This window comes from Euwallacea fornicatus, chromosome 14 (assembly GCF_040115645.1).
Source record: "Euwallacea fornicatus isolate EFF26 chromosome 14, ASM4011564v1, whole genome shotgun sequence".
Lineage (NCBI taxonomy): Eukaryota > Metazoa > Arthropoda > Insecta > Coleoptera > Curculionidae > Euwallacea > Euwallacea fornicatus.
In genome coordinates, this window is record NC_089554.1 from 438,082 (window position 1) to 458,778 (window position 20,697).

The following is a 20,697-nucleotide window of genomic DNA, read 5'->3' on the forward strand; positions in this document are numbered from 1 at the left end:
TTCATAAAATAATTTGATATTCATTTCGCTTAAAGTTGTCCCCATAATTATCAAATCACAACACCAAAGGCTGCTTCGCGCTGTATCTAGACAGGTATACGAGAAAACTAAGAGCCATTGAATAAATGTTAATGATCTGCCTTTATTACAGCATGTACATATTCCAATGATTTTTTGAAACTTTGAGGATTTGTTGAGTTTGTTTTCTGTTTAGAAATGTACTCAATACTCTATCCTTCTTTCATCTCTATCTACTTAAAAAGGCTTAACCTTCAAAGTCTTCCCAAGTTCCTTGCATCCGTTGCAATGAGCTGAGATCCATATATGGAATATTGGCCTATAAGATGTATGAGATGAAACATCTGGAGGACATTTTAATCCACCTCTAAAATATATTATTAATTCGTAGCAAATCTACTTTTCCGTTTGTTTTACAGGTAATATCAGTAATTGCGCGTGTAGCCACATCATGAAGTACGCGAAATGCGACAATCATAAAATGAGCGTCGTAGCCACATAGATTGTGAATTACTACGGAGATAGTATGCGTATCCCGGTAATTAAATTTCTAACCTTCACAAGAGTTTCCTCGATAATTGCATTACATAATTCTGGTCCTGAACTTTATTATCACCCGCTTCAAAGTATTTCTTACAAATGCAACAAACTTTTGAATATCTAAATTGTTTCTCTTCCTTAGTAGACGCCCCAGTATTAAATGAAATAGACTCGACATCTTAAGCGAGCTGATTCTTTTGATCTACAAACCACCGCGTACAATTATTCCAAAATGGGTTTTAATACTCTTTCCATCAACATATATTATAAATGCAGTTTTTGTTTATATCTAAAATTTTCGACTTTTAGAATGTTTATTCCTATTTGTGGCATTTTTATTACACAGCAGTTAGATATAATTTTCTAAATTTTCATTAACTCTAAAGTAATGCAGAAAACGGTTGCAAATAGATTGGAGAGAATGAATAATTTTCTCTAAGTAATAGTTGATAAAGTGATTTATTAATTGGGCAACAGAAAAATATAACTGTAAAAAATACAATTATAATATAAGGCAAATGTTAGTATCTCGTTTCATTATACAGCAAACAAGTGACAAATTTCCATGACCTATTGCGCAAGTGAAGTTACTGCGAAAATACAACGTATGGAACATAACATATATGATTTAAGTTTCGATTTATCATTATATGGTAAAATGTTATGGTCAATTTAATTAAATTAAAATTGATCATAATATTTTTAACATAAAATCTCAACCTTGGCCAAAGACAGGTGGGCAGAAGGAAAAAGAAGATTTTAAAACCAACAGACACATCGCAATCGTAAACTGGATATACAAAAATATTAACTTCATAAACAGACACCACGACAACGTCTCCGGCAAAATAATGGATGGCATCAATTTTCGTGACTGTACAACTATTACCGTAATGTTTTAATGCACACCCGATTACTAAAGATTACTAAATGATAGGGTTGTCCCCCCTTTCTAATAGACTAATGCAACAGGGATGTGACAAAGGCATAAAATGGGGTGTAAAGCCCCGATTTACATTAAGACCGGCCAGACGTGAAACCCCTTTTTTGTTGCGTTTAATTTCGAGGAAGTGAGGACAGCACGGTGATGGTGTTGCCTGAGTGCATTTTTAAAAATAGATGGTAAAAAGGTTCTTGAGAGATTTGTTGATTTCATTCTAATATTCCTTAAGGCTTCGAGAATTTGCCAAAATTGTAACGAAAATCGACAGAATAATTTTTTCTGCACCCGCAAGAATATTTCATTTATCCCTAAAATAGTTATTTCGTTACCATTTTACCCAAGTTGCCATTTGATCAATACGAAAAATGAAGATAAGTAAGTAATACGTTAGAAAACTATTGATTGCAATGTGAAAGTTATTGATGCAAAACTAAGATTCTTTTATGGCGTACCAAATGAGTTTGTTCAAATGTGGTTTACACAACAATCAAGGTTCAGAAAAACGGAAAAATATTCTGCCATTTTATTCAGTATGATGAGGATCGCACACGATATATGTATGGGTGATTAGCATGTCAATTGGAAGTGGAAAAAGTATACAAAATAATATTGTGATAGAAAAAGTTTTAAAGATGTAATTTTACTGAGTACGTCTTTCCAGTTTGGAGGTTCCTTTTAAATTTTTAATCCCCATATGGACCAATTTGAAAAACATACTAACTAAAAGCACCACCGAAAATCAGCTGCTGCAGCATAAGCTATTTGTTTACTAATGAAATGGTGAATACACAATGTTAATTGGCAATATAACCGATGATTATCAAAATCTGGATATGCGAAAAGCTGAAATCTGTGGATTGAAATAAAAACGCTCTGAAAAGGTGAAATTGTCGCTTTTCAACGTTGAAACTCCTTGAATATCGATTTTAGAAGAGATAACTATTTTCCAGTTCCTGGCGCATTCACCAAAATTAACAACCGAACAATACAACACATGTTAAATTGCAATAATTAAATGAATATCCTAATAATCCACGCTTTTAAAATATATTTAGTTACATGTTATCCTGCAATCTAACTCGCATTAAAGGCGTCTTGAGTAAGTCCCAATTTTTATTCAGCATATTTAGGTTTTACAAAGGAGACTTAAATATAAGTGTAAATTCCACTACCTAGGATTTACCTAGGTACTCTACTACCTACGTAGAGTGCACACAAAATAAACTCGATTTCACAAAACAAAAATACATCATTTTTTTGCATTGTCGAGAAACTCACTCACTCCGACATGTAAATCCTGAACGCAACGAAACTTGTCAATTTAGTAAAATTGTACTAAAATAGTACAATTCAATTTAAATAGTAAATTTTTGGCAACTCTGCAAATGAAACATTTGGGACTACGTTGCCACCTTTTCAACCCATTAACATTTTTTCTTTGTTTTATCAAGAGAACAATTATATTTTTCACTTCAATTCTGATATCTTGCTTTTTCTAATATATATTGTTTAAAATCAAATTATGAACAACAATATTTGTACTATATATATTGATTTTACCAAACATTTATACCTACATCATTTGACAACATTGTATTGAAGTATTCATTCATGTCAAAAATGAAGATGGCCGATGGTGCTACAATTTTGCGAAGAAATCGACCAGGAACCAAAGCAAAGGTACTGCAGGAATTTATATGAACATAAACGGAAAGAAGATAGCTATTCCTTCAAACTAATTTCTCTACAATTCATTTTCATTTCGTCGCTTTGAATCTTTTATTCAAAAATCGATTTGTTTTTAACGCTTTCACGGGATGTTCCCTTTTTAAATTCTTAAATTTCTGTTTATTAAATTTTTATTGTAGGATTTCTGCCGCTGGCCAGATGAGCCGTTCGAAGAAATGGATAGTACCTTGGCGGTACAACAATATATTCAACAACTTATCCGCAAGGATCCCACCAACATTGACTTGATTCTCAGAATCCCTGAGAATCATGATGAAGGGGTTTGGAAATATGAACATTTGAGGTAAATGGATATAATTGAAATTCTTTAATTCAGCATATATATGTTGTGTAATGTGTTATAATTTGAGTACAATGGACAACTTGGAAAAAGGGAAAGGGACGTCAGTGAGACTTAAAACAAGCTCAAAATATATTTTTTAATTAAATTGCTCGTAGAGTATTTATATTTTTCCTTATTTAGTATAGAAGATTTGGCTGTTGATGTAATGAGACAAAAAGAATGAAACTGTCTTAGCAGAGGTTTGATACAGGGTGATTCAGGAATAATTACTTTAAATTTATGAATAGGTCGACATTGAGAAAATTAATATTAATTTAAATGTGTGAGATATTGACCTAAAGATGTTATTTCCCTGAAGAGTGAAAAGGGATATTAATATTTAGAAGTACTTATCATTTCATCCAGAAAATGTTTTCACCTATTGTTCTTCTAAAAGTTGTTGGCGTTGCAAGATTATTTAAATCTGAGAAACAAGCTAATTGAGAAGTTTATTAGGGGCCAAATTATTAATGTGTCACTTACCTAAATAGCAAGCTATTTTCATTAGTACAATATTAATGACAACTAAAACATGAAAAAAAAAACTTTAAAGAAATATAGGAATACTACAAGACAATAGACTCATAACAGCAAATATTTGTTTATAAATACTAATGATTTGTAAGTAATATGACATTTGTGTTTTAACATTACTCATGCTAAAGTTTTACTAACACTCTTTAAGATATAAAGTAATTTCAGACAGTTTTGTATGGAACTCAATGGTTTGGCGGTCCGATTGCAAGGTGAATGTCATCCAGAAACTTGCACCCAAATGACTGCAACAGAACAATGGATTTTTCTGTGTGCTGCACACAAAACCCCTAAAGAATGTCCCGCGATAGACTATACGAGACACACCCTAGATGGAGCTGCTTGTTTGTTAAATAGCAATAAATATTTTCCTAGCAGGTGAATGGTGTTTACAATCAAGAAAATATCCAGTGTTGGAAAATTTGGTTTTAGGGTTAGCATTAAGGAGTCTTCAGTGGCGAAGTTGGGTTCAGTATGCCGGCGAGTGTATCGGATTTTCTCGCATGCGTATTTCCATCATAGACAAATATTCGACGAATTTGAAAACGAAACGTGTCTGTGTAAGAGGTTTACTCTGTTTGTTACCAAATACAACTTGATGTCGAAGGACAATCTCATTGTCCCTATTCTTGAGGAGGAAAATACTCCAGGGGAATCAGAGGCATAATGCATAGAAACATATTTGTAAAAAATCTCAAGACAAATAAGCAAACATAGACATATAGAATAATAACTAACAGATATTCAGTGACTGGAAAAATCTCAATATTACAATAATTTCAAATATGTACCTATTAAACTTGGAGATGTTAGTTATATAAAGAAATAATTCTTGGACACGCATATATGTGTTTTGCTTATAAATATTGTAACAGTCAAATGTTTTGTTCTTGGAAAGCGAACTCATTATTTAATAAAAACTTTGTCTAAAATGCCTATATGCTTTGAATTATCTACGTATATCAAGTACAGAAAAAACACAAATTTATCATCTTTTAATAAGGTATAGACATGAAACTCTCACCAAATTCATGGGATGAGTAAAAATCAACCGAAGCATATTGATCAATATAAAGGAAGAACTTAGATTTCAAGTCTTCATTATTGTTAGTGCCGAACGTTAAGTTACGGATATAAAATCCAACAAAATATAGAAGGAATTCATTGTTGGATATAAACTGCAGTGAAACGTCATGTAGTATTAACGCCAATATTAAATTTAGATTTAGATATTCAATTGAGAACATTATTTTTTATCATTGATGTGCAGACTGATTCATAACGCATTATCTCAGTTTGTAGAAAATATTCGTGTAATATTTTCGATTTGTTCTATTACATTTTTGAATGTGTACGTTCGATTAGAATTTTTTATTCGCACTGAATTATATAAGTAATAATTGCCAGAATTAAACATTGTAAAATAAATTTTCAATTGAAGTTGTGTTTAATCGATTTTATATATGTAAAATATTTTTTTAAAATTTTTTGTTGGAGGAAAGCTAAATTATTTTTAAAAACATTAATAACTACAGTTAAGATGCATATGTCGCACGGATAGCACTTAAAAATGGTGGGATTATGAAATGTCTAACCCAAACTAACCTGTGCACATTGCCTTCGCTACGAAATATCACTTATTTTTGCCTATTGTAAATAACCTGCTTCAAGTAACATTCAAATTTTGAACTACTACTTTTATCTATGAACCCCTGAACATGGAGAAAGAAAACATTCACTAATACTTATGCTATTATTACAGTACTGCCCTCTATCACAGGTTAAGAGTCGCTCTTTATTATGACATTAATTTCCAATAAAAAAGTCCAGTTATATTAATTAAAGATTTCCAATCTAGTGACACCTTTTACTTTGTATATAATATAAGCCACATTGATATGAAATCAAAGACAACGAAATGAAATAAGTTTCTATTTCTCAGTATCTACAACACTTTTTTTCCATTTTTCTTTTAACTGCCGCATCTTTTCCTTTTTCTGTTCATTTGAATATCTTTTTTTATCTTGTAATTTCTTGGTTTGAGCTTCAATACTATTTTCCCCATTAATTTGATTGTCCAATTTTTTTAATAATAATTCTCTGGCTTTCTTCTTATTTTGTTCGAGGAATCTAGTTTCTTGACATTTCACCACAAGACCTGAAAAGAAAAAAAAAGTTATTTTTTATAGAGTAACAAAAGTGGATACTTGCCTGTAGGAATATGCTTGAGAACAATACAACTTGATGTCTTATTGACCTTTTGTCCTCCAGGACCTGACCCTTTTACTTGCTGTTCTTCCAGGTCATGTTCATTTAATAATGGAAGTAGGGAAAAGTCTATTTGCTTTTTAATAGTTGAATATATCCTAAATCTAGGTATTGCCAAAACTATTTTAAACTTGTTTAACATCATACTACCGTTCTTCGTAATAACAATATAATACCTTTCTATAAAAAAATAATAAATAAATTTGGAACGATCCAACTTCAGCTTTTATATAGCTGTAGATCAATATATTTTAAAAATCATGCAACCTATAATATATTATTGAACTTCAGTGAAGTTGCATTATTTTAACACAATATTTATTATATATGAGATGTGTTCAAAAGGAAATTGAAATTTTGTGGATTATATTAATGTTATTTATCTGATTTTTAACTAGTTATGATAGTAAACATGGCCTTAAACAATGTGTACATTGGTAGACATGTTGAAAGTTTAGTCTGTTAACAACTATCAAAATGGTTACATTGTGCTGGACATGAGCGACGATTTTTGAAAAATAGATCAAAGAATTTGCTTCAAATTTTGTCAAAACGATCAACAAAACTTTTTACCTACAAATTCAATGTCGTTTGCTTAATAGAAGTTCGAAAAAAACGCCCCGATTTGTAACGAAATAATTAATGACTTTTGCACCATGATAATACGCCTGTTGCTCACACTTCATTGTTCATTCGCCAATTTTTAGTTAAAAATAATACTATAATGATACCACGAGCTCCACATTCGCCAGATATGGCTTTCTGTGACTTCTTTTTGTCCCCAAAAATAAACAGAACTTTAAAAAGTTGTCGTTTAGCAAGCATAGATGAGATTAAATCCGCGTCGCTGAAAGAACTAAACAGTATTTTAAAATTTGAGTTTCAGAAGTGTCTCTTCTAACTGGGACTATTTTGAATAAAATAAACTTAACTTAGTTGAATAAATAAAATTCTTTAAAACAATATTAAATTTTTATTTTTTTTTTTGAACAAACCTCATATTATAATACTGATCTATGTCATGTGGAACCTCTATGAAAATTACCATTTTGCTAGTTACCTCAAACTTAAAGCTGATATCACTTTCATCAGTAATATTCTTATTGTTTTTAAACTCCTTTCTAATTCTTCTTGCAAAGTAAGTTTGATTTGTAAATTGCAGCTGCTCACTATACCTCAGAAGGTTTTTATATAATTTTAAAATTTCTTGTTTATTTGGCAGAGACATTAGTAGAGTTGGAATTTGGTGTGACTAAGAGGTACATAAAATGAGTTCTAAAATAAAAAAATATAATGTGGGGACAAGTCAATTTTATTATTGTACAAACTTTATATATCTATTTTAAACTACCTATACTACATAGTGCTACACACATGTGAAGCAAAAATATGAAGTACTCATAATGTTTGGAAAAATTCGAAAAAGCAAGTTTATCTCAGAAGCCTTAAAGAGCAATATTATTTACCCTGGTATGTACCTTATACATATATAATTAAATATGTATATATACATACATGCTGCATATATACAGGATGTTTCCTAAGTACATTCCAGGGGGTGATTTTGAGGAAAAAAACAAGACTTTCTTATATATTTATGGTCTAAATACACCTACTGCCCTGCCTCCAAGGTCATCCAAATTAAACTTGATTGATTTCTTTATTCAGAAACACCTAACATGTTTAGTGTATCATCCACCCATTGAGAATGAAGATGAACTCAAAAATCAAGTTGTGCACAAATGTGAGACAATTAGGAATAAACTGTGTATTTTTGTAAAAATTTGCAGATTGCTACTTAGGCAGTCAAGTTTGTATTGATGAACTTTGCATATTTTCAACATTTACTTCAGGCGCGACTTTTTTCTTTGAAAATTATTAGATGTAGAGTAAAAAAATAAGAAATAGGAAAGTTTTAGGAATGAATAGGTTTTTCATTGAAAATTTTTTTATAATAAAAAAATAAAAAATTGTAATTGTTTGGGCGAAAAATGCTTTTGTGACCATTTATTTAATTGCTTCTAGGCAAAATAGAAATTTAATAAAATAAGGAAGGGAGTTGTCCCTGAGTGGCAATGCATTATAACAAGTTTAGTTTTCATGGTACTTTTCCATTTTAAGAAATAAAATAACACATACATTTTTCCCCTTAGATTTAAATGAATATTGTAGAGTGGGGGTTGGATTTCGATCATACACGTATAGAAAAAAAGTAGTTTTTGCCTTAAAATCGTCCCCTGGAAGAAGTACATGTACTTAGGAAAGAACCTGTATATACAAATATGAATTTAATGTAATTTGCTTGTTAGTTTTTGAAGAAAAATATTGTTTTAAAAATCTTACGTTGTTTTACTTACAAATAGGTCTTAATGTATCACTTTTTAGTAAAATTCCTGTATAGAATAGTTCAAACATTCATAAAATGTATATATTTTTTAATCAGCATTTTAAAGGTTAGGTAATCTCTAAAATAATATTGACAATTGACATAATTGAGAGAACTATAGCCACGTTCACACCTAAAGTAATCTTGTTTTGATTCATTTAACTTTAAATTATTTTAAGTAAACTAAAATCCGAAACAGGGAGTTAATTTTGTTATTTAAAATTTAGTACGATAGTCTACTTCTATACTTACAATCCTGTAAAAAATCCATTGCGGTATTTCATATGGTTATTTAGTACTATTTGATCTTTTTACACAGAGATTGTTTTTATTTCATTTTTATTTGCTTAATTAATATCCCTTTTGGTTTTAAATTTACAGTTTTTTTGGAAAAGGAATAATATACTGTTTTTTTACATTGTTTACATCCTACATTATAATAATGCAATACTGCATCCGTGTATTATTATGCAGGTGCGCAGTTTTGAAATCTTGTAAGTTTGCCCTAAATTTAGTTTTTTGAACATGCTATAAGTAGAATATTGCTTTTTAATTAATAAATAATTATTGAATAGTTATCTATGCATGAAAAGCTTTGCCGACCAAGAATATAAACGCTTCAATCGATTTTTGATTCGTTATATATGAAATTCTGTCCAGAGTTATGTGTTTTATCTTAACACAACAAACATGTCTAGCTATATAGTTATCATAAATGTTATTGACCAGACGACCATGAGTTATCGAGAAAAATTATCAAATAGTTCTTTTTTATGTGTTAGGTGTAATTTGAAAATATCTTTGCAAACTTGTAAATGAATTAATTACTTGACCTTTTTGAAACAGAGGATCTCTTAAGAACGAAATAGAGTATCTCCGGCGCAACACAAAATACGGTAAATATTGCAAATACAAAAACGTCGCAACGATGAACACATCACGATGAGGATACGCGTAACTCGCCAGTTGCTTTTATTAATTTATTAAAATTCTTTTGTCGAGCCAAAACAACTTCGAATAATGGCCCCATTCAATAAGAGCTATTTTTCAAATTTGCAACAAAAATTATGTAAAAGTATTTAGAGTATTACTTCGACAGTAGTCTCAATCAGTAGAAATCTAAAATACCAATAGTTGCAGAAAAGCTGATTTTGTTGAACGCGACTATTAAGAATTGTACTTAAACTGTACAATTTACAATAGCAGTACAATTTTGGAGTGCGAAATATCCGAATCCGAACAATTCGAACTCGTAACCGTGAGACTTTGACGTTGTTAACGATTCTTTACGGCATTTGACATCCGAACGAACTCGAAATTCACGCGAGCGAGTTCGAGCTGTCGGTCTCGTCTTGTGTCTTCTAGAATCTATCGGTTATCGAACATCGAACCCTTTCCGATCACAATCACAAATCGTCAACCGTTGTTCATGCATATCCATTGTTCGTTTTTCTCGTTTTTCATGTGCCCTCGGTTCAGCAGTTAGTAGAAAAATTAGGAAGTGACGAAATAACGAAGTGCAATCGCAGTTTCTCGATAATCATTTGACTGTTTTTTTCCTTTGTTTTGTGGTTGGTGTTGTGATTGTTTCTATAATGGGTTGTCGATCCGAATAAATACATTCCAGCAACTAGGGATATTATACAATTGATTTTTTTCGCAAGAACAGGTAAGTCGTGCGTGGAACACCATTTTTGTTTACCATGTGTTTCAATTAAATACAATGCTACATGTGGGATTACCTAGATATAGATGGTTGATGAATTTTTTTGCACTAAAATATCTTAGAAACTACCCAAAATACCTCGCAGATGTCACCAAAATACTCTGACAATCTTAGCATTGCATTTTACTTTGAAGCAATTAGGAGAATAGATACCCCATATATGCTTATTAGACAGGTATCTTTCAAGTTACTCATGGGGTGGTTTGATTCTAATTGTTTTAATATAACACTTGGGTACACAACGACCATAATGAGTAACTACACATCATGGTAGTATTTTCTTTTGCAATTATCTATATATTTCATATTCTACAATTTTAAGTGGTGTCCTAGATATTATTGTAATTAAACATGCGGTTTTTGCATGTTTAACACTTCATTAAAGTTGACAGCGACAGAAAAGTCTTCAGCATCTTAGTTTTACAAACATAACAGGTTGTGTTACATAGCTGCATTTTGCATGTTAGCTACTAATATAATTTTGCCATTGAATTCACTGATATAGTTCACTTTTTTATGTTCATAAGCATTAGTTGCAATTAACTAAAATTGTGACTCTAGAGGAGGCGTCCTTCACAAGCTGATTCACAATGCAAAAAATGCAGAACCAACGTGTGAAAGGGAGCTTAAAACAAGTCAATTTTTCTTATAAAATTTTTTACTCATGCTTACAATCGCTGAAATATTAGATGTGTGCTACATTTACAAAAAATTCTCCAAAAATCCCCCCCTATTTCTATAACGTCTTAAGATGATGAACCTTACTTGGAAAATTTATTTCCTTTATTAACATCTTTAGTTCCTAGAAAGTTGCAGTGACTGGCAGCTTAAGCAGTGGTGGCTCATGAGTGGGTTCTCTTTAAAATGTAAATATTTTTACCTTAATTTAATGTATATTAACATTTTCTGATATGGGTAAAAATTCATTAAATTAGACAAAAATAAAATTATGTGCTTCAAAGTTCTTCAAAAAATTACTGATCAAGAGTTCCATACAAAACATTGAAAAAATAACTGTAGGTAATGACTTGAACAGTGAATAATTAAAATCCAGAACTTAATTTTGACATTTGCATTAAGGTACTTTTGATCAGAAATTTTTTGTAATGTTAGAATTAAGTTGATCAATATTTAGGTTTAGAAAATTTTACCAAGAAGTAACATGAATCCTAATATTCCTATATTAAATTTTTTTCAGTCTAATAAATCCCTGGTAACAGAATAATTGAAAATTAATAATGGCATAGTTTACTTATGTGTCTGCATTAAGTACTTAATAAACAAAAGTGTAAAAGTGATATTTATCATCAAAAGTGTAAAAATGACATATAATATTTGGTGTAAAATAGATAGGTTTCAATAATAAATTAAATCAGGTTTTAAAAAAAAACAAAAAACTTATGGATAAGTTTAAACTAATTGAGTCAACTTCCTTGAGCTGTCAGTCACTTAAAATTTTTATCATCTAATTATGTAAAAAGAAGAAATACATTTTCAAAATTTGATTGTTCTATGTTAAGGCATTGCTACTGTACAATTGTTTTTTAGATTTGTAAGACATTTTTTTAATGCCAATATTTCAGAAATTTAGATATGAGAAACAAATTTTTATGAAAAATCGACTTCTTTTGAGGTCTCTTGTAGACACCTGTTCGGTGTCCATGGCATTGAAAATAACCTTCAAATTACAGTTTGTCATTGCTATCAATGATGTATAAATATCGAACGTCGAACCGACAACATTTGTTCTGCCAAAAGGTAAAGAGTTTAATAAGATATTTTATATGTACCCGAGCACTATAAGTGATAGTTCTCATGGAAGTATCCGGATAAATGGTGTTACTTGGATAGTCACCCTATGTGGATATAACGACTTTACTTGTAATATTAATAACAAAATAGAATAAGTCACACTTATATCTAACTTAGAATAGGTATCCGAATTTAGAAACCACATCCAAACCTGGAACCTACTAATTTCCTACTGAAGCTGTAAGTATCAAATTGTTCAAAATCACGCAAATTGAATTAAAGTGTATTACATAGTTGAAAAATCTCAATAAAAAATGTCCAATAGAATTATTCTTGACCTTGTTACCATCACAAAATTTAAATGATTTCTTGCATAACAACCCATGCTAAGAGAGTCATTATCTTTCTTTCACATCATATCATGTAAGCTCAACTTAAACTAACCATTAGAAAGTGTCAAGAAACATTTTTGGTACTTGATCAGACAGCATATGTGTAGATTTACAATTGTTGGTAATAGTGAATCTTGTATAACAAAATATTACGTTAATGTGAGAGTTGTTAAGTATTACTTTAGAAGGTAATTACCAATATCGAATTATGAAAATTTTGTTTATAAATAAATTTGGCGAAGCTGACACTGTAAGTAACAAATTTGTGGCATTTAAAGCGAAACTAGAACCACAAGTTATCTAATGTTTTATAGTGAGTATTAGAAGTCTGGGAGAATTATTTGACCTTAGAAACTCGCAGTCATGTTCATCAATAATCTGTTTACTCATGTAACAACAATATCTTCAGTCAGCTTACTAAAAGATTATTAAGTGATCGATTGTCGGCATCATAAAAATTCAATTAGTTTGTAGGCTTTGCGCTCCTTAATATGCGAACGATGTTCGAGCTTCCTGTTTGTTCCTTGGTTTCTGCCATTTACATAGTGGAGTCCATAAACAGGATAATGTAAAGTACTATTTATTTCTGGAATTAGCAAATGCATTTAACATTAATAAACCCTTTAAGCACATAAATAAACGTGTTGCACGTAAATCACAAGGTAACTCTATGTTTCACAATTTCCGTATATCCGATATCCGTTTTAAGGCATGAAGTGCAGTCAGCTGGAAGGATCAGTAGTTTCATTATAAGAATATTTGATCTCATTTTGAAAGGGGATTACGGACGGTGGTTCTTAGGCACTAGAAGGGAGAAGTGTGGTCCAGAAGGAATCGCTGCACCCTCTACGGAAGAAAAACGAAAACAATTTGGCGTTAAATAACTATTACTGAGACTATCACTTAAGACATCTTAAATTCTTCAAAAAAGCTATACTGCTGAAAGTAGCCAAAAAAGTTTGTTCGTATCATTACCCTAGACTTTTCCTGATATGGCGTTGCAGTTTTTGGCAGGGCACTAAATTACTCCTTGTCCGGTAGACATTAACTTTGGTAATTCTAGAATTTGAGGTGAAGATATTGGCATCGTATGCCATTATCGTCCCAGAGGTCTCTTTACCAAACAATCCAAAATAATTGAGACAGTGTTGGACTTGAAACTGCTTCTGTTGGGTTTGCTTCAACCCAGACATGTTCCTGCTTATAAAGCAATGATGTAGTGATTTGGTAATATGTTATTGTGAATTGTACTCGATTATGGTCTTATATTATTTTTTGCTGCAGAAGACTTGTTAGAGCTTGTTTGAGGGGTAATATCTTATTTTCCATAACAATAAGTAATATTTGTTCAAGTTCATGAAATAAAGTTATTCATTATTTATAAAAAAAAAAGATACAAAAAATATGCAGGGAGTTAAAAAAATTATTTTATTGCTATGATCCTTGAAAAACATAGTAATGTTGTCTTTTTTTGGGATATTGTCATGAATTTCTAAACCTCGAATTCTAGACTAAAATTGTTACACGTTCATTTCTTCTAAGGCCATTGGCTCTAACTTCTTATGTTGAACAACAGTAGAACAGTAGCGCTTTCCTCAAATGAGCTCTTCTTGTTTAGATAGCCTACTCGTAGAGCATTGCCGACACAGCTGTGTGTTATTTTATATCATGCATTCTAAATCCAACTTACTATTTCTTGTAGCTTAGACTTTACGAAGTTTCCGCATAGATTTCTGTCTAATTTATTTTCGATGTAATCATTGATTTCCGTACGAAAATAATCTCTCAATGGCTCGTTTATTGCAATATCAAGAATTTGAGGATATGTAGTAATTTCTGTGGGGACCAATATTTTATCGATATTCCTTTCTGTAACGAAATTCTTCACGACTTTAGCAAGATGAGTGACAGCAGAATCCCACACGTGCATATCTCTTCTGCCACTGCGCAGAACAAGTGGTAGAAATGCGGCGATCCACTTTCTTCTTATTGCTTGTGTTAACTAAACTTTTTCAGTTTCAAGAATATAAAAAACTGAAACGTGTTCGATTTCCTCTTTCTTGCTCCTAGAGATGATGCGAGGATAGACTTTCTTTCTATCTAGAAAAATTGCCAAAATGTATGTAATGCGTGTGTATTTTCGTAACTAGTAGAGGAAATGCAGATTGTACTCTTGTAATCAATGGTAGTTTGAGAGTGTTGACCCATAAACACTGCAGTTTCACCCATAGCAATCATGTTCGACAGTAGATATGTAGAGAAGTCGATGCCATCAGCAAAACACTTGAAAGCAAGTGCATGTTTAATCGCTCTTCACTTAGTTAATATCGCTGAAGGAAACCATCTACCCAGTGTTGTGATACTTTGAATTCGTTTGGCGGTATGTCTAGCTGTGGTGCCAACGCAAAAACAAATGCTTAAATATCTGCCCTCCGAACAACCAAAGACACTTATGTCAGCAATCCATTCAAATATAATGTCTTCCAATTCAGGTAATAATGGTCGTCGACCTGATCCACATATACGGTTCTTGTTAATTCCCTCATAGACTCGTTGACTTACGGTATTGTACTCGAATAGCCACTTTCGAACCATTCGAAGATCTAACTTAATTTTCTTGCAAAAACTGTGAAATCTCTGAAGTCTTCAACAATTGATTTTTTTGTATTCTATCGAAAAATTCTTTCTTTTTACGCCCATTTAATGTAAAAAAAAAATTAATAACTAAAGGTTGACTGGTAAAACGATGTTTAGCACACAACTAGTCAATAGCGAATGGCGTTCGCCTCTAACTGAGATGCAGGCTGGAAAAGAGGGTTTCCTACGCGTTCGGTTAACAAATTTAACTAGTGAATATTTTAGAGGTAAGATCTATAGTAGAAATGCTTTGAAAAATCATGGTAGAGCTCATTTTTTGATTACGTCTTATTATCGAGAAAACATGGTTTGTATATGTACACTTGTAGACAAAAGCGTGAAAATATTTTAAAATTATCAATATTTCTTGTTTTAATCGATTTAAGGAATAAATTCCATAACACATTATAACCTTGTTGGAAGTAAATGTAGATTTGAAATTTTATTGTCTTTGTGACTTACTATTATTAATTAATTTGAGGTAAAACTAAATTCATTTGGACAAAAGTATGGAAATAAAATATTTATTTAAAAATAAATAAACCTTAAGCTATTTCATCAATATGGAGTTGCATAACCTTTTGCCCTGAGAACTACCTGACATTATTAACATGACACACCAAATCTTGGCATTTTTTTAGAGGAATCTTGAATCATTGGTCTTGTATGATTTCCCACATCTCATTTTTGTTGAGGACATTAATTTACGTTATTTGTCGTTTTAAATGGTGGCATAAGAGCTCGATAGGGTTCAGGTTTAGTGACTAAGACGGCCACTTTAATGCGTTAATGCTGTTTTGCAAAAACCAATTGTTCACAAGCCGTAAAGAGTGTTTAGGATCGTTATCCTGTTGACATCGTTAGAAAAGAGGCATTTCCACTTCGGTATATGGAAACAGCTTATTTTCTAAAATATCCCGATAAACAACCCGATCCATAATTCCGTCAATTTTCACAAGGGGACCGGCTCCAGACCTCGAACAATATACCCACATCATAATATTGTCGCCACCATGTTTTATCGTTGGTGTCTGGTATTTAATATCGAATCTGTGGCCTACTGGTCTTTTAATATATGTATGTTTTTTCGTCTGAGTTAAAAATGTTAAACTTGGATTCAGCGCTCCAGAGAACTGTATTCCATTTTTGTGAAGACCAAGTCAAATGTTCATTTGCAAATTCAATTCTCGCATTTCGGTTTTTCTTTGAAATAAGAGTTTTTTTTATGTCAGTTTTTTCCATACGACCAACAGCACACAATAGACGTCTTACCTTAAGAATTATGATGTTTACATTGCATTTCTCCTATATTTCTTGCCTAATTTGTCCCGCAGTCTCACCGGGGTTCGCAAGTGATCAACGTCTAATGCATTTGTCGATATTCAGGGTAGTTTTCCTGGGACGTATAACTTTTTCTCGAATTTTTACATTGCCCACCAGTTTAGATTTTCTCAATATTTTGGATACAGCACCTTCACTGATCAGTAAATTTTTTGCAATAGCATTTTGTCTTAAACCTTGTCGATTCAATTCCACAATCTTTTGGCGTAAGTCCCCTGGATAAATACCGATTCTTACCCATTTGTACAGACGTTTAGAGACACAAAATAAAAAATCGTGGCAGTTATTGGTTCGAAACTACTAGCAATGCTTATCTTTCCATACTTTTGTATGAGATATAAATAATATTTGTTGCAAAACATAGATATTGATTCCCCAAAATTGTAAACAAGTTTAAAAAACATTCAATCAATAAAAAACTTACAATAAAGTAATATAATTAAATAAATCCTTCTTTAGTGCAATAAATAGTAATATGCTCACTTTGATTTTGTCTCGGAATTTATTGTATGATTTTTAAATTTTCATTCTCAATTTGGAAGTCCCATGCAGTATGAGTGACGTAGCTCAAGTGTGCACTTAACGAGAGTTTGTGTGTATATTATGGAAGCTGATCGTTAAACAAATCCTTAAATGGGCATTGAAATGTCAGAGGCGGCATGTCTTGGATAAGTTCACCTCTTAATCTGTTGCCAGTCAGATGTTTCATAGTAAATGGCAAATGGCTTAACCCATTAAAGCCCATTGGCACACAAATGTACCAAAGAATTTTCTTTTTTTTTTTAATGTATGTACTTAGAGCATTTAAATATATGTGAGGGAATTCTTTGTGATGTATTTGCTTTAAACAAATTTTTGTTAAAATTTATAATTAGTAATTTTTGATAAATAAGTAAATATGCAAAGCGATGCATAGCAGTTGCCCTAACGTGTTGGAATTGCACTAAGTAACACTTTTTTTGTTCTCTTACACTGTTTTATAGCATAACGATTTGTATTTTTTTAAATTTGAGATCTTGTTCCGCAGTCATATAAAAAAAAATTATTTTTTATTTAAAATAATATGTTATATTTTGATTAAAAAAATGGGGGTGCGTGAACGTGCCACGGGATATATTCAATATTTTTTACAATTTTTGCGGATTTGTTTTGCTCTACTTTCAGATTCCTTGATGTATTTTTACAGATGTGTAGGACAGTAATAATTCAGTATCTAGTGAGGAACGGTCTTTGTGTTTTATAATTCTCGATTCTTGACAGGTTGCAGGTGTTGGTCGCGGTTATTTATTGAGCAAATGTAATATATTTTTTTGATTATTAATTTCTAAAATTGCATTTTAAATAGTTTGAGATACACGAAATATGAATGAAAAATTGTAAGTACAATTTGATTTGATTTTATTTTAGATGTTTATTGTTTCGCACTTATACATATAAAAAGGATTCATACTGTAAAGGTCTTCTTTTACATTAATTATTAGATGAACTAGATGAGATGGGGATCTGGCTATATCAACTGCAATCGATCCGCCTATTGAAACAGATGGCATGCGAAGCTGTGAAGACTCAGATGCTTCTGACTTAGAATCTACTTGCAATATGAATCATTATCCAGCAGAATTTTATTATCAAAATGTTTTACTACCCGAAGTAAAAATGTAAATATTATGTTAGACGACAGTATAAAAGCAGGCACTTAAAAGGAAACGAGCTCTAGTGAACGCGATGACAATATTCCTCTTGCAAAATTCGTCATGAAAAGAAGGAAAATATCGAAGACTATCAAAACTAAAAAAGTCGTCAAATCGGTAAGGGCACAAAATAAACAAACAGCAAGAATATGGAACGAAACAAGAAGAACATTTCAGATTCCAAAATTTCAATCTTCGCTCCCATTAATAGAAGAATTTTTGAAAAGTACTCTCATCAAACCAGTTAACACGTTTTTTCATTTTTCTCCGAGAAGTTTGCCAACTAATAACAACCCAGACCAATTTGTATGCTGGCCAGAAAGGAAATCATAACCTTCAAGTAATGGAAAACGAGATAAAAGTAGTTATTGGTATATTGCTTTTCTCCGGATCCGTTACCTGGATGAAAAATGTATTGGAAAAGACACGCCGATTGATATTGTCCATTGATTGTAGAGTTCTTACGGCGAAACGGCTTCGATGGAATTCTACGGTATTTGTATTTAGCTGGAAATGTTGGAATTGATAAAATTGATAGATTTTATAAAGTCAGACCAATTTTTGACTGCTTGAACAATGGTTTCAAGAAATTTTCTGAAGAGGAAAATTGAAGTAGAGATGAGAGCATCATACCCTACTTCAGCCGACACAGTGCAAAACAATTCATTCGTGGTAAGCTAATCAGGTTTGGATTTAAAACATGGTGTTTGGCTAACCCTACGGGTTTTCTTCATCGTGCCGAACCACGCTGTGGACCTTCGGTTTATTTGCCAGCCACTATATATGGTCAAGGAGGAAATGTTGTTTTGTGTCTAGGACAGCACTCTGAACTTTCAAAAGGCACAAACTTATTTTTTGATAATTTATTTACAATTGTTGAACTGGAGAAAAACTGACAAGTTTAGTCTAGAGAGAACTTTACTATAAAATAGAGTGCCAAAGGACGCCAATTTTCCTGATAAAACATAGTTTGGAAAAACAAACCGTGGAATATGGGAGTTCAAAATCGATGGAAATCCAGTACTTGTGCGTTGGAATCATAATGCTATTGTGACGTCTTTATCCAACTGCATTCCTATTCAATCTCTAAAAGTTTTAGAGAGATATTTTCGAACTGAAAAAAAAAATCAAAATACAAATGCCAGAGACCATTGTCGCTTAAGACGAAAATATGGGAGGCGTCGATTTAAATCATCAGTTTCTATCTTCGTACAGAACAACGGTAAAAGCTGAAAAATGGTGATGGCTATTTTCTAGTTGGTCAGTAGATCAATCTTCTGTACATGCCTGGCTGTTATGAAGGTGTCGACATAAGCTCATGCCGCTGCTTGAAATCAAATGGCAAGGCACTTTACATTTGCTTACAACTTACGGGCAACCACCATTGAAACCGGGACGTTCCACAAGAGAATTATTTCCTGTTGTGAAACAAATACTGTTAAATGATAAAAATCATTTAATAATAAATGGACATGGAGAATATGTAAAACATATCCGAACCAAACAAGGTTTGAGTGCAATGCATGTAAAGTAGCCTTGCCTCTTAACACCTGCTTTGGAAATTATGATACAAAATAAAATTCGTTTAAAAATTTGTTATGTAAACAAAATTTATTTATAAATTTACTTTTCAAGTTTCAGAATTCGCTAATTTTGTTTTCATTTATTTACATCGTATTTGCCCAGTGGCATATTAATGTGCCACTTTTTTGTTTTATACTTTCATTTGAAACAAAATTGAAATATACACTAATACATCTATTTAGTGTTCGGGGGTTTCCATTAACGTAGTTTTTGTAAGAATTGAAACAAAATAAAAGTTATGGGCTCTAATGGGTTAATGAACGCCCTATGATTACGGTTCACAGACACTCTGACCTTTTTTTAATGATCAATCAACAACCCGGAATGGCCAAATGCACCGCCGCAGATTGGATTAACAAAGCAATTTAATCTTCTAAATGAATAGTTGCGTTCCCTATTTGTAAGCTGGAAGTAAAAGGCTATCATAATGACACGTTTCTGCAATTTATACATAAAGTTTTTATTCTCCTCCTTGCCCCACACGATCCTATTATACCTTCTTAAGTAGGGCCAGCCTTCGCCGCTTACTTTCACGTCAACTTTTCCTCAGTGAAATATTCTTGTAATTTGCCATCTAATTGCTGGTACACGACGGTCAACATCTTGTGTACCAACACTCTGCCTATAAATTATCATCCCAGATGCTATCGATCTTAATGACTTGTCAGCAATCAAACAATCGATTTGAAATCAAAGTTATGGGTATTTCGAGATTACAATCGTATTTTACGAGATGTTTTACCGCCATTTTAGTGGTCAACGGTTGAATTGTTTATACAGTCCGCTCTTCCTTGACGTGAGCTAAATTCGCAAT

At 31.9% G+C, this 20,697-nt stretch overlaps 3 protein-coding genes and 1 long non-coding RNA gene across 7 annotated transcripts in view; 2 read left to right on the plus strand and 2 right to left on the minus strand.

Moving 5' to 3' along the window:
* Window positions 1-2,949: 2,949 nt before the first annotated feature.
* On the plus strand, window positions 2,950-5,042 carry Mob4 (MOB kinase activator 4). Its single transcript, XM_066289883.1, has 4 exons — window positions 2,950-3,181; window positions 3,370-3,533; window positions 4,275-4,484; window positions 4,539-5,042. Exons 1-4 carry the CDS (start codon window positions 3,113-3,115, stop codon window positions 4,771-4,773), a joined length of 678 nt encoding a protein of 225 aa, XP_066145980.1. The 5' UTR covers window positions 2,950-3,112; the 3' UTR covers window positions 4,774-5,042.
* Window positions 5,043-6,022: 980 nt separating this feature from the next.
* LOC136343273 (mitochondrial translation release factor in rescue) lies at window positions 6,023-8,825 on the minus strand. 3 transcript variants are annotated; one of them, XM_066289886.1, is made up of 3 exons: window positions 8,732-8,825; window positions 6,318-6,554; window positions 6,023-6,264 (listed from the first exon to the last, which is right to left on the minus strand). In XM_066289886.1, the coding sequence occupies exons 2-3, from the start codon at window positions 6,517-6,519 to the stop codon at window positions 6,038-6,040; spliced, it is 429 nt and encodes a 142-aa protein (XP_066145983.1). In that variant the 5' UTR covers window positions 6,520-6,554; window positions 8,732-8,825; the 3' UTR covers window positions 6,023-6,037. The 3 variants fall into 3 exon arrangements, with proteins under 3 accessions (XP_066145983.1, XP_066145981.1, XP_066145982.1); XM_066289884.1 differs by lacking the exon at window positions 8,732-8,825 and adding an exon at window positions 7,435-7,572; XM_066289885.1 differs by lacking the exon at window positions 8,732-8,825 and adding an exon at window positions 7,420-7,545.
* A 1,215-nt stretch (window positions 8,826-10,040) lies between these two features.
* Window positions 10,041-20,697, plus strand: part of LOC136343330 (dnaJ homolog subfamily B member 6-like) — a 42,242-nt gene continuing 31,585 nt past the window's right edge. Inside the window, exon 1 of one of the 2 annotated variants that reach the window (XM_066289997.1) lies at window positions 10,041-10,429. The gene's annotated coding sequence lies outside the window, so the exon portion shown is untranslated. The remainder of the gene's footprint in view (window positions 10,430-20,697) is intronic. The other variant, XM_066289999.1, reaches the window with a different exon arrangement.
* LOC136343344 (uncharacterized) overlaps window positions 13,035-20,697 on the minus strand; it is a 30,138-nt gene continuing 22,475 nt past the window's right edge. Inside the window, exon 3 of the long non-coding RNA XR_010732771.1 lies at window positions 13,035-13,476. This is a non-coding gene — a long non-coding RNA (uncharacterized lncRNA). The remainder of the gene's footprint in view (window positions 13,477-20,697) is intronic.

Coding starts and splice junctions, on each gene's coding strand:
- Mob4 (XM_066289883.1), top strand. CDS start 3,113: ATGTCAAAAATGAAGATGGCCGATGGTGCTACAATTTTGCGAAGAAAT. Junction 3,182..3,369: donor GACCAGGAACCAAAGCAAAG/GTACTGCAGGAA, acceptor TTTTTATTGTAG/GATTTCTGCCGCTGGCCAGA. Junction 3,534..4,274: donor TGGAAATATGAACATTTGAG/GTAAATGGATAT, acceptor AAGTAATTTCAG/ACAGTTTTGTATGGAACTCA.
- LOC136343273 (XM_066289886.1), bottom strand. CDS start 6,519: ATGATGTTAAACAAGTTTAAAATAGTTTTGGCAATACCTAGATTTAGG. Junction 6,265..6,317: donor TCTCAAGCATATTCCTACAG/GCAAGTATCCAC, acceptor TTTTCTTTTCAG/GTCTTGTGGTGAAATGTCAA.